The following is a 13557-nucleotide window of genomic DNA, read 5'->3' on the forward strand; positions in this document are numbered from 1 at the left end:
AGGTCCAAGTATTTGTCTTTGTTGGTTTGAATATCTAAAGTGTCAGTCTTTCTCTGTTTGTGTTTCTGATTCTATTTGTTTTCATGTCTGGGTTGATGTTTGCAACTCCAAGAATTTGTCTTTGTTGGTTTGAATGTCTAAAGTGTCTGTCTTTCTCGGTTTGTATGTCTGAATCTATTTGTTTGCATGTCGGGGTTGGTGTTTGCAAGTCCAAGAATTTGTCTTTGTCGGTTTGAATGTCTAAAGTGTCTGTCTTTCTCTGTTTGTGTGTCTGATTCTTGTTTTTGCATGTCTGGGTTGATGTTTTCAAGTCCAAGAATTTATCTTTGTTTGTTTGAATGTCTAAAGTGTCTGTCTTTCTCTGTTTGTTTGTCTGATTCTATTTGTTTGCATGTCTGCGTTGGTGTTTGCAATTCCAAGAATTTGTCTTTGTTGGTTTGAATGTCTAAAGTGTCTCTCTTTCCCCGTTTGTGTGTCTGATTCTATTTGTTTGCATGTCTGGGTTGATGTTTGCAAGTCCAAGTATTTGTCTTTGCTGGTTTGAATGTCTAAAGTGTCTGTCTCTCTCTGTTTGCGTGTCTGATTCTATTTTTTTGCATGTCTGGTTTGATGTTTTCAAGTTCAAAAATTTGTCTTTGTTGGTTTGAATGTCTATAGTGTCTGTCTTTCTCTGTTTGTGTGTTTGATTCTATTTGTTTGCATGTCTGGGTTAGTGTTTGCAGGTCCAAGTATCTTTCTTTGTTGGTTTGAATGTCTAAAGTGTCCATCTTTCTCTGTTTGTGTGTCTGATTCTATTTGTTTGTATTTTTGGGTTGGTGTTTGCTAGTCCAAGTATTTGTCTTTGTTGGTTTGAATGTCTAAAGTGCATGTCTTTCTCTGTTTGTGTGTCTGATTCTATTTGTTTACATGTCTGGGTTGGTGTTTGCAAGTCCAAGAACTTGTCTTTGTTGGTTTGAATGTCTAAAGTGTCTGTCTTTCTCTGTTTGTGTGTCTGATTCTATTTGTTTGCTGGTCTGGGTGGATGTTTGCAAGTCCAAGTATTTGTCTTTGTTGGTTTGAATGTGTAAAGTGCATGTCTTTCTCTGTTTGTATGTCTGATTCTATTTGTTTTCATGTCTTCGTTGGTGTTTGCAAGTCCAAGTATTTGTCTTTGTTGATTTGAATGTCAAAAGTGTCTATCTTTCTCTGTTTGTGTGTCTGATTCTATTTGTTTGCATGTCTGGGTTGGTGTTTGCAAGTCCAAATATTTGTCTTTGTTGGTTTGAATGTCTAAAGTGCATGTCTTTCACTGTTTGTGTGTCTGATTCAATTTATTTTCATGTTCGGGTTGGTGTTTGAAAATCCAAGTACCTGCATTTGTGGAGTTGAATGCCTAAAGTTTCTCTCTTTCTCTGTTTCTTCGTCGTATTATATATGTTTAAAAGCCTGAGTCAGTGTTTGCAAGTAAATCAATATTTCTTTGTTGGTTTGAATTTACAAAATGCCCGTTTTTTTTTGTTTATGTGTATGATTTTATTTTCTCACATGTATGGGTGCGTGTTTTCTAGTAAGTTTACTTTTAATCATTTTATCGAATGTATAAAGTTTCTTTCTTTCTCTGTTTGTGTGTCTGATTCTATTTGTTTGCATGTCTGGGTTAATGTTTGCTTAGATTAAATATGAACATCAATCTTAAAACGAAAACAAAATCCCTATTAAGTATAAATGAAACTTAAAACGAACAGAAATTAAATAAACAATCAATGCAAACAAAAATACAATAGATATTAATGTAAAATGATAAATAAATCTTAAAAAAGTGAAACTTGAATAGAATATGCAAATCAAGCTTGAAACGAATAAAAAGTCCTACAAACAAGAGTTTTAATAGCACTACCTGCCCTTACTGTTAACAATCTAAAACTTACTGCGTTACTGGCGTTCTACTGAAAACTATATGCGTCTTGAACAGTCTTGGAAAGTAAACAAGTTCAAATTCAATATTTAATGTATAATGGTAGGGAGGCCCTAATGAATATGATCAGTACATAATTTATTCAAGGATAATCGATCGAGTCTAATGGGGTCAAGGTCAATTGATTTGTTGTTGTTCGTCTAGGTGTAATCAATCCGGAGTGAAGTTCGCACATGCGCATTAACGAGGGAGAGATGTATTGATCTAGGACTCGTGGGGGAAGTGGATTTCCGAGAACTTGATTTACATAATCAGTGGGCGAATGTATTGATCCGATAACGGGACAAGATCGCGTGTCTTTCTCTAAGCCAATCAACGAAATTATGCAAGGTTTCCCATTACATCACAATTTGCCCTTGAGATTTTGTATATAACGGACATGCGTTGAGGTTAAATTATCATATAGATAGTCTCAAGACATTAAGGATAGAGAATCAAATTTTATTGACTTGGAAGCTTTGGCTACAGCGATTTATAATGTGAGTTCAGTTTAGTAAATTTTCTTAGTTTATTTCCAAATAAATTCATTTTCGAGGAAAAATTCATACGTAAGTAATTATTGCTTGTTTAAAGAGATAGTATATATATATATATATATATATATATATATATATATATATATATATATATATATATATATATATATATATATATATATATATATATATATATATATATATATAAATATAAATATATATATATATATATATATATATATATATATATATATATATATATATATATATATATATATATATATATATATATATATATATATATATATATATATATATATATATATATATATATATATATATATATATATATATATATATATATATATATATATATATATATATATATATATATATATATATATATATATATATATATATATATATATATATATATATATATATATATATATATATATATATATATATATATATATGTATATATATATATATATATATATATATATATATATATATATATATATATATATATATATATATATATATATATATATATATATATATATATATATATATATATATATATATATATATATACACATATATATATATATACTATCTCTTTAAACAAGCAATAATTACTTACGTATGAATTTTTCCTCGAAAATGACTCCATATTTCTGGGGGAAATTGGCATACTGCTATTTTCAGGCTTAAAAAACGTTCTATATAGTCACAAGTTTAAGAAAATTTGTTGAGAGAAAATCCCAATGCGTAAATCTCATTTTGAGCTAATACTAATTCTTAAGCGACAAATTCCCAGGTCAAATTTTGGGCCGACAGTGAAATTATTATTTTTTTTAAGTTGAAGAGTTTGAGAATGATATAAATTTTTTAATAAAAAAATTGAGGGGGGGGGGCAATGTTTCCAGTCAATTTTCCAGCTAAAAGATATCCATACCTCTTGCTCTGCCTTTTAGTACTGATTCCAAACATACTAATCACTGCCCTTGCAGATATATCCTAGTCTGCCTTTAATGGTATATAGGCTATATACAAAACAAAGCTGGTTAGTTTTGCTTCGTTTTCAAGATTAGCTTTATTTGACATGAAGAACAAACTGTTGATGATAAATAAGCTTGAAAGACAATGAAAACCAACAAAGCAGAAGAGTTTTGTACATAGTGTAGGCCTATATCTGGTACCATTAGGGAGGAGTGTTGGGTGCATTTGCAAGTGTGGTAGTTCACATATCTAAAATATCCGTTAAAAATTATATTAAATGGTACCTTTATCTTTGAGATAGCAAATTATGAAAAAACTATGTTAACAAACCAACAATATGCTAAACAACATATTGAACAACAATGAAAAGTTTGAATACTTTTTTTAATTCCTGAAAGAGAATTGGTATTAGAAATGTTAATTCCGTTTCAAAGCAAGTACTGCAAACTGAATTGTAAATACTGGAAGGTGAAAAGTGTGTTATTATTGAATTTACCTCTCTAACTTACTCAAGAAATCTACCAATATTGCTGCAGCTTCACAGTGCAGTTCAGTGAACAATAAAGGATAAGAGATAAGTGATTTTCATCATGGGTCCCTAATCTGCACCTTTTATCATATAATATATTTTCTTCTTGTGCAACAAACTTAAAAACAAACCGCGTGTCGTAAATCGCACTCAAAGGCCCATTCGATTGGAAATTCAAAGGGTGGGTGCCCTTTTCAATAGTCGAAAGTGATGGGAGGACAACTAGCCCCCCCCCCCACGCCCATCATTCCCACAAACACATCCAATCAAAATTTTGAGACAGTGATTTTATTAAAAGCAGTTATAAGTTCTGGAAATTAGGTCTTTGAGGATGAGAACTCCCCCACAGCCCTCAGGGCAAGGGTCGTAATTTATGCCCTGGGGGCATATAAGGTTTTGTATTGACAACGCTGTCGTAGAAACTTCAGAAAGGGCCCATTCGATTGGAAGTTTAAATGGCTGGTTTCCTTTTTAATAGTCGAAAGTGATTCTAAGGCAACTGACACCCCTTCCACGCCCACCATTCCCCAAACACATCCAATCAAAATTTTGATATAGCCATTTGGTTCAACGTAGTTGAAAGTTCTGGAAATTATATGTTTGAGCAGGATATTCCCCCCACAGTCTTCAGGGGCAAGGGTTATGAGTTATGCCCTGGGGTATATATGGTTCTTATGGAAGGAATTCTCGTATAAACTTCAGAGAGGGCTCATTTAATTGGAAATTGAAAGTTCTAGTTCACTTTTTAAGCGTCAAAAGCTATTGGAGGGTAACCAGCCCCCCCCTCCGGTGTCGACTTAACCCACCAGGGCCCAGGGGCAGGCGTTGTAATTTATGCCTTGATGGCATATATGGGTCTTATGGAAGGGATGCTCGTATTAACTTCAAAGAGGGATCATTTGATTGGATATTGAAAGTTCTCGTTCACTTTTTGAGAATCACAAGAGATTGGAGGGAACCTAGCCCCCCCCCCCCCAACCCCTTCACGCCGTTTTTTCCTCACACCCATCCGATAAGAACTTTGAGATAGTTTTTTTTTAAATAGTTCAAAGACCATATAACAAAAACTCAGGTATCGTCACAACCCCCCATGGTCCAGGGGCAAGCGTTTTAAGTTATTCCCTGGGGCATGTATTGTTCGTATGAAAGGAATTCTCGTAGAAACTTCAGAGAGGGCTCATTTGACTGGATATTGAAAGTTCGAGCTCACTTTTTAATAGTCAAAAGAGATCCGAGGGAAGCTATCCCCCCCGCGCCTTCTTTTTCAAAACCCATCTGATGAAAATTTTGAGAGAGACATCTTGTAAAAAAAAATAGTTCACAGGTCGGATAAGAAAAACTCCGGTGTCAATACAATCCCCCAGGGCACAGGGGATGACGTTCTAAGTTATGCCCTAAGGGCATGTATGGTTCTTATGAAAGGGATGTTCGTATAAACTTCATAGAGGGATCATTTGATTGGAAATTGAAAGTTCTAGTTTACTTTTTAATAGTCAAGAGAGTTAAACTAGCCCACCCCCACGCTCTTTTATCCCCAGACCTGTCCGCTATAAGTTTTTAGATAGCCAGTGTTTTTGAAATTGTTCAAAAATTATATAACAAAAACGCCCCCCAGAGCCCTGGGGATAGGCGTTGTAAGTGTTGTCCTGGGGGCGTATATGGTTCTTATGATATAAACTTTGTATAAACCTCGGAGAGGGCTAATTTGATTTGAAATTGAAAGGTCTTGTTCACTTTTTAAGAGTCAAAAAAGTTCGGGGGCAACTAGCCCCCCCCCTTCCTCCACGCCCTAAATGCATCAGATAAAAATTTTGAGATATACATTTTGTTAAAAAAAAGTTCAAAGTTCGAATAACAAAAAACTCCGGTATCGACACAGCCCCCCAGGGCCCAGGGGTTGGCGTTGTAAATTATTCCCTGGGGCATATGTGGTTGTTATGGAAGGGATGCTCAAATAAAATTCCTAGAGGGCTCATTTGATTGGAAATAGAAACTTCTAGTTCACTTTTAAAGAGCCAAAAGAGACCGAAGCTTAAACAAGTCCCTCCACGCCCTTTTTCCCCAAACCGATCCGATAAAAATTTTGATATAGCAATTATGTTAAAAATAGTTCAAACATCAGATAATAAAAACTCCGAGTTTGACACCAACCCATTTTTTCGCTTTGATATTGTTACTTTGATATCAGTTTTGTTACTTTAATGAATATTTGATTTTTTTAAGTTTGGTTTTGAAATAAGGAATTTTTAAAAACTTTAGATTTTTTGTAATCAAAAACGAAAAAGAATTAATTAAAAAACTTTCCGAAAAATAGGTTTTTCAAAGAAAAGTAAAGGCAATTTTAAACTTAAGCTCAGCATATACAAATACCTTAAAAAATTCACACTCAAAACGACCAGAAATTACTATTAAAGAATAAATGTAACCCAAAACGAACAGAAATTAAATAAACAATCATAGCGAAAATATACAACAAGTAATACTATAAATGAATAAATAGATCTTAAAGCGAGTAATGCTTAGATTAAATATGAACATCAATCTTAAAACGAAAACAAAAATTCCCTATTAAGTATAAATGAAACTTAAAACGAACAGAAATTAAATAAACAATCAATGCAAACAAAAATACAATAGATATTAATGTAAAATAATAAATAAATCTTAAAAAAGTGAAACTTGAATAGAATATGCAAATCAAGCTTGAAACGAACAAAAATCACCACAAACAAGAGTTTGGGTATGACCTCCTTCTCTCACTGTAAAAGTCTAAAACCTACTGCGTCATTGGCGCTTTACTGAAAACTTCATGTGTCTTGAACAGTCTTGGAAAGTATAAACAACATCAAATTGAATATTTGATGTATAATAGTAGGGAGGCCCTAATGAATATGATCAGTACATAATTTATTCAAGGATAATCGATCGAGTCTAATGGGGTCAAGGTCAATTGATTTGTTGTTGTTCGTCTAGGTGTAATGACTCCAGGGCGAAGTTTGCACATGCGCATTAACGGGGGAAGGATGTATTGATCTAGGACTCGTGGGGGAAGTGGATTTCCGAGAACTTGATTTACATAATCGGTGGGGGAATGTATTGATCCGATAACGGGACAAGATCGCGTGTCTTTCTCTAAGCCAATCAACGAAATTATGTAAGGTTTCCCATTACATCACAATTTGCCCTTGAGATTTTACATATAACGGACATGCGTTGTGATTAAACTTTCATATAGATAGTCTCAAGACATTATCGATAGAGGATCAAATATTATTGACTTGGAAGCTTTGGCTACAGCGATTTATAATGTGAGTTCAGTTTAGTAAATTTTCGTAGTTTATTTCCAAATAAAATCATTTTACATAGTCACCCCTCCAGTAAATTCAAATTCAGGATATACACCCCTCCCACACAATACAAACTCCACTACATGATGTTTATACTCGATAGAAAGCGCAAAATACGCTCTTTTTTTATTATGTAAACCCCATCCTCCCTTCCCCTCTGTTTATGACTTTTATTCTGTTTTAGATAAATTCTGTATCTTACCTAAAATTCAGTGTCAACTTTCTGTCAATCCCTTAATATACTATTTTCACCGCTATGGCTTGACTTACAAATATCCCGCAAAGATTTAAATAGCTGATAATTACTGACACCCTTTAAAGTAGATCCGGCATTGCTAAATATACAAGAATTTGGGTAGCAAAAGCATCCACTGAAAAAGGATAGTTTTTCCCGTCGAGTTAAAAACAGTTTCATGCAGAAAGAGATTGCGTTAATTAAGCTAAGCCTTTGCAACCTGTATGGCAGAGGGAAATGAGGTATTTCAAAAATAAGATTTATATATAAAAATATTTTTAGGACATTATATAAAAGGGGGAGGCGGGGAAGGCGCAATACCCCAATTCTAACACCTTCATTTTAAGGTGAACACAAACTGTTTCTGCGCATGAACTGCAAAGAGATGGCTACCTGTGCTCACCAGCTCGCATTTTATATAGACTCTGATTTGACGAAATAAATTACCTTGCATATATATATAACCCTGAAATGTAGTGTTTGATTAGCTTTTAATTATACCATATTTATGGCTGGATATTTTGAGATCTATATTTTAAATCATTGGCCTGGATTTGATGCACCTTTCGACTTTAAAGAATCATGCAAGTTTTTTTTAACTTTAAACACACCGTAGCTCTTTGCTTTACTGAAAAGGAGGAAGGGGGCTTCTTAGGATGGGATAGATATACCTGTGATCTATTAAAAGAAATTGAGAATAAGAAGGAGACCACTACTATCACCAAGGAAATTAAAGACATTGTGTTATAGATTTCAGAAATAAAGTTCCATATATTTAATATTTTCTTAGGCTTAAGAGTCGAGGTTTGAGAATTTTAAGAGACTATTTTCCCTATTTTAATATATTTATTCAGATGACTACTGACTCAATATGGATACTACCTGATAACCAAAATTCAGTATTTGTTATCTAACAAAAACTTCACAGAAAATGAACACCGTCCCTCCTACAGGTAAAGGTTAGGCTAGATCGTTTTCAGACTGAACAATGTAAGTGGGGAAAAACATGAAATGGGTTATAAAATAAAAAGCAATAACCATTGCAATTTAAGGGGAAATTAGAGGAGAGGACTCCGGGGGAGGAGAGAGTGTCTTTAAGGGACGGAGGGCAGTTTTTTGGTCAACAGCTCAATATTAACTTTTTTTCCGCTGTTATATTTATAATTTATTTTTCTTTGTGCAAAGCAGTAGTGTTTAAGTGTAGATTTAATGTTACTCAACTACCTTAAGTGAAAATGATTTATTCTAAGAAAGTGAGCTGTATTTGTTAGAGTTTCAGAAACATTACATATTTATTTAATTTAATCCCTTTTTTCAGCTATAATAATGTTTGGTGTGATTGACACAGAATATATTGGTCTGAAATATTCCACAACTGGCATTATTTTCGAAGCAGCTTTCTTACTCCTAGACGATCAACGGCGTGAAATTCATAGCTATAAATGGAACGTCAGATACAATATGTATAAGTACGAGAAAAACAGATGGAGTTCAACACTAAATTTTATAAATCGAAACAGCTTTTACGTTAAAACCTAAGACCACGTAATGAAAATGGCCATAAAATAAAACATGTACAAGAGGAAATTCAGGAAATATGCCGTTTTTTTGGTGTGCAAGCAGTATATGTTAAGGAAAACCTGCCGACTGATAAACTCTTACTAGAAAACTGTGATAAAGACATAGCATTATTCAATTTAGAAGACATCAAATGTGAGAAATATCTGCATTTAGTACATGCTCCGGAAGATGAAGTTAGATATTTCGCTCAATGGGTGCCGGAAAAGATGCCTGATATGGAAAAATGCATCAGATATCGAAAGACTTAAACTCATGCTCCTCATAATATCAATTGGATTAAGATATTTTTTAAAACATGTCAATATGTATTTTTTTCAAATGTTTTTTAATATGTTTAAGCAATAAACATCTTAACCCTCAGCTGTCTCTATTCTTTAGAATAGTTCATCACCATGAAAATTATACTTTCAAATTCAGCATGTCAGGGAACACACTTTCAGGTTCAGCACGTTAGAGAACCCTAAATGATAAGTTAAATCTAAAAGATTAAAGAATTTCTCTGAAATCACACTTTCAGATTCAGCATGTCAGGGAACACACTTTCAGGTTCAGCACGTTAGAGAATCCTAAATGGCAAGTTAACTCTAAAAGGTTAAAGAATTTCTCTGAAATCACACTTTCAGGTTCAGCATGTCAGGGAACACAATTTCAGGTTCAGCGCGTTAGAGAACCCTAAATGATAAGTTAACTCTAAAAGATTAAAGAATTTCTCTGAAATCACACTTTCAGATTCAGCATGTCAGGGAACACACGGGTGAAACTCTGTGGTCGTTATAATATACAAGTTCCAGTTGAACAGTGTTTTGAGGTCCGCTAGCCCAACCCCAAAGAGCCCCCGAAGACCCATGTTATGAACTTCCATAATAAACTCGGTATAATCAACACGAGCATCACAAACAAGAACCCGATCACTTCCGGTGAGCTCTCACTTGAACAATACAGTATATCCATCTTGAGAACTATTACTTAAAAATGTAACTGTACTGGTTTGACCTCCTTGTATATACTCAGGGGTTTCTTATAAAACGTAATAAAAAGGATTACTCAGTTTTTTTAAATATATTAATAAATTTTATGTCTGAAATTCATCAATTAGATGGATATGGTGGTTTTCTTTAAATGCGTGACGTGATTTAACATCCTGGGCAAAAGTCTGTACAAGATTTAATGTCCTTGGAAAAAGCCTTTATTAGATTTAATGTTCTTGGTAAAAGCCTTTACGTAATTTAATGTCCAATTTCTGAAAAAAGGTGGAGGGAGACAACCCTGAGAATTAAGTGACATTAATGAAAATGACGGCACATCAGCCGAAAACCGTCAACGAGAACTCCGAATAACCATCTCCAAAGTGTCAAAATGCCGTCAGTACGCCAACGTCCCTTAGAAAATCGGGGAGTGGGAATGAGTTACTCAGAATCTAGAAGGCCCTATTTTTTCCACTGAAAATAACAAAAATTTATATTTTTCAACGACACATACCAAAAGAATTATTATTAAAATCTTGAGGGAGAGTGATCTATGATAATCAGTGCTTCGTTTATCATTTAGCTTCCCATCGAGAGAATTTACAAGCATAAATAGATATATTTCATCTTTAGATATTTAGTTCTTCACTGAAATGTCTCAGTTTCAGATTTTTGGAGGTGGAGCAAGGTATCATGGAGTGATTTCAAAACGAATAGAAGTTAAGTCATTTTTGCATGTTTTTAAGGTTAATTTTTATATATTTTTCTAATAAAGTTGAGTTTTTATTCATTTTTAAAATTAAGTGCGCGGGGGAGGAGGGTATAATGCGTTGCTTTGAGATTTCATATTGAATTATATGACCTTTCTAATATTCTCAATACTCAAAGGTTCAAATGCAATGATTTTATTTAATTTTTACAAAAATATCTAACCTATCGTGATGATAGCCGCAAAGCAAAGTATATTTATCACACGTTCTACGCCTATATGTAGATTCGTATCTTCGTATATCTCGCCATATCAAAATCCAGTTCCACTGTTTGCACCAATAGCATCTATCATCCCTGACAATATCGTCAGGGTTGTGAGGATAGTACTGTCCTCCTTTGGGCTTCATTACAGAGTTCTGAAAGTAAAAGTATATTAAATTATTAAGGAGGCTATTATTTCTTTGAAATATACATTTACATTATATAATTTTCATGTTTTTTTATTTTTATATTAATGTAGAGTTCCATAATATTCATGTCTAAAGTTCATTAATTAGCCGGATATGTTTTTTTTTACAAACGGAACGTGATTTAGTATCATCGATAAGAGCCTGAATGAGATTTAATGTCTATGATAAAACCTGGAAAAACCTCTCCAAGAACTAAGTTTTTCAAAGAAAAGTAAAGAGCTACTACATTAAATCAAAGATGAGCAGAAATAAAGTTGAATAATTGCTTAAATGTAAATTTTCTAACATTTCTCTTAGAAGTAACAGGTTTTTAACAAGTGCCCTTTCAAAGTTAGGCCGATATTCTACAACCATTAGCTTAATACGATATCTCGTTAGAGAAAAAAAAAACTAACAAATAAACACGCATCCTTGATCTTTCTTCTGGCAAAAAATGTAACTGATTCTTTTGATGAATCTATTGCTATCAAAATTCCGTTTTCTAGAGTTTTGGGTACCATTGAGCTGGGGTCGCTCCTTACGTACACTTCATTAAATAAACACGCATCCGTGATCTTTCTTCTGGCAAAAAATGTAAAATTCCATATTTTTGTAGAAAGAAGCTTGAAACCTCTATAGTAGGCTTCTCTGATACGTTGAATATGATGGTGCGATTTTTCATTAAGGTTCTATAACTTTTAAGGGGTCTTTCCACCGTTTTTTGAAAATCAGCCAAATTTTCTCAGACACTTAACTTTTAATGGGTAGGAATAAACTTGGTGAAACTTGTATATTTGAAATCAGCATTAAAATCTGATTCTTTTAATGTATCTATTGCCATCAAATTCCGTTTTCTCGAGTTTTGGATACCATTGAGCTGGGGTCGCACCTTATTTACACTTCATTACCACGAAATGTTTTATTAAAAAAAAAATTTTCCACAAAATAAGATTTTCAAAGAAAAATAAAGAGCTACTACATTAAATCAAAGATTAGCCGAAATAAAGTTGAATAATTGCTTAAATGTAAATTTTCTAACATTTCTCTTAGAAGTAACAGGTTTTTAACAAATTTTCTTTCAAAGTTAGGTCGATATTTCACAACCGTTAGCTTGATACGACATCTCGTGAGAGAAGAAATAAACTAACAAATAAACACGCATCCGTGATCTTTCTTCTGGCAAAAAAAATGTAAAATTCCACATTTTTGTAGAAAGGAGCTTGAAACTTCTGCAGTAGGCTTCTCTAATACGTTGAATATGATGGTGTGATTTTTCATTAAGGTTCAATAACTATTAGGGGGAACCAAGGTAAGTTTCAATTTTTAGAAAACCGACATCTGTCTATCAGCGCTATACAAAAATTCTCTCGTGTCTTTAAAAGCTATTTAAACTTACATTAGCCATTGAAGAACCGATGACTTCATTTGGGGTATTCATAAATAAATAGAAACATTTCCCCATGTTTAATTTAGGTTAGGTTAGGTTAGGTTAGCATATCGTGAATGCACTCATGATATGCTAACCTAACCTAACCATACTTAAACATGGAGAAATGTTTCTATTTATTTATTAATATTTATTTATAGCTAACCTAACCTTCATGATATGCTAACCTAACCTAACTTAAACATGGAGAAATGTTTCTATTTATTTATTAATATTTATTTACAGCTAACCTAACCAAATCTAACCTATAGTTTTGGAGGTTAGATGAACCTAACTTAAATGTAGAGAAACCTAACTTTGAAAGAAAACTTGTTAAAAACCTGTTTAGAAGTAACAGGTTTTTAACAAGTTTTCTTTCAAAGTTGGGTTTCTTCACATTTAAGTTAGGTTCATATAACCTCCAAAACTATAGGTTAGATTAGGTTAGGTTAGCTATAAATAAATATTAATAAACAAATAGAAACATTTCTCCATGTTTAAGTTAGGTTAGGTTAGCATATCATGAAGGTTAGGTTAGGTTAGCTATAAATAAATATTAATAAATAAATAGAAACATTTCTCCATGTTTAATTTAGGTTAGGTTAGCATATCATGAGTGCATTCATGATATGCTAACCTAACCTAACTTAAACATGGAGAAATGTTTCTTTTTGTTTATTAATATTTATCTATAGCTAACGTAACCTAACCTTCATGATATGCTAACCTAACCTAACTTAAACATGGAGAAATGTTTTTATTTATTTATCAATATTTATTTATAGCTAACCAAACCTAATCTAACCTATAGTTTTGGAGTTTAGATGAACCTACCCTAAATATAGAGAAACCTAACTTTGAAAGAAAACTTGTTAAAAA

General features: G+C 32.9%; 1 protein-coding gene across 1 annotated transcript in view; it reads right to left on the reverse strand.

The window, feature by feature from the left end:
• LOC148941712 (uncharacterized) overlaps positions 1-12690 on the reverse strand; it is a 96779-nt gene extending 84089 nt beyond the window's left edge. Inside the window, exons 1-3 of the mRNA XM_089104235.1 lie at positions 12649-12690; positions 11026-11219; positions 7582-7646 (exon numbers count right to left, since the gene is read on the reverse strand). Of these exons, the coding sequence (XP_088960361.1) occupies positions 7582-7646; positions 11026-11219; positions 12649-12690 (301 nt within the window). The remainder of the gene's footprint in view (positions 1-7581; positions 7647-11025; positions 11220-12648) is intronic.
• Between the last annotated feature and the right edge of the window lie 867 nt (positions 12691-13557).

The sequence above is a fragment of the Artemia sp. Qi Xiang Cuo genome, chromosome 18 (assembly GCF_049724085.1).
Source record: "Artemia sp. Qi Xiang Cuo chromosome 18, ASM4972408v1, whole genome shotgun sequence".
Lineage (NCBI taxonomy): Eukaryota > Metazoa > Arthropoda > Branchiopoda > Anostraca > Artemiidae > Artemia > Artemia sp. Qi Xiang Cuo.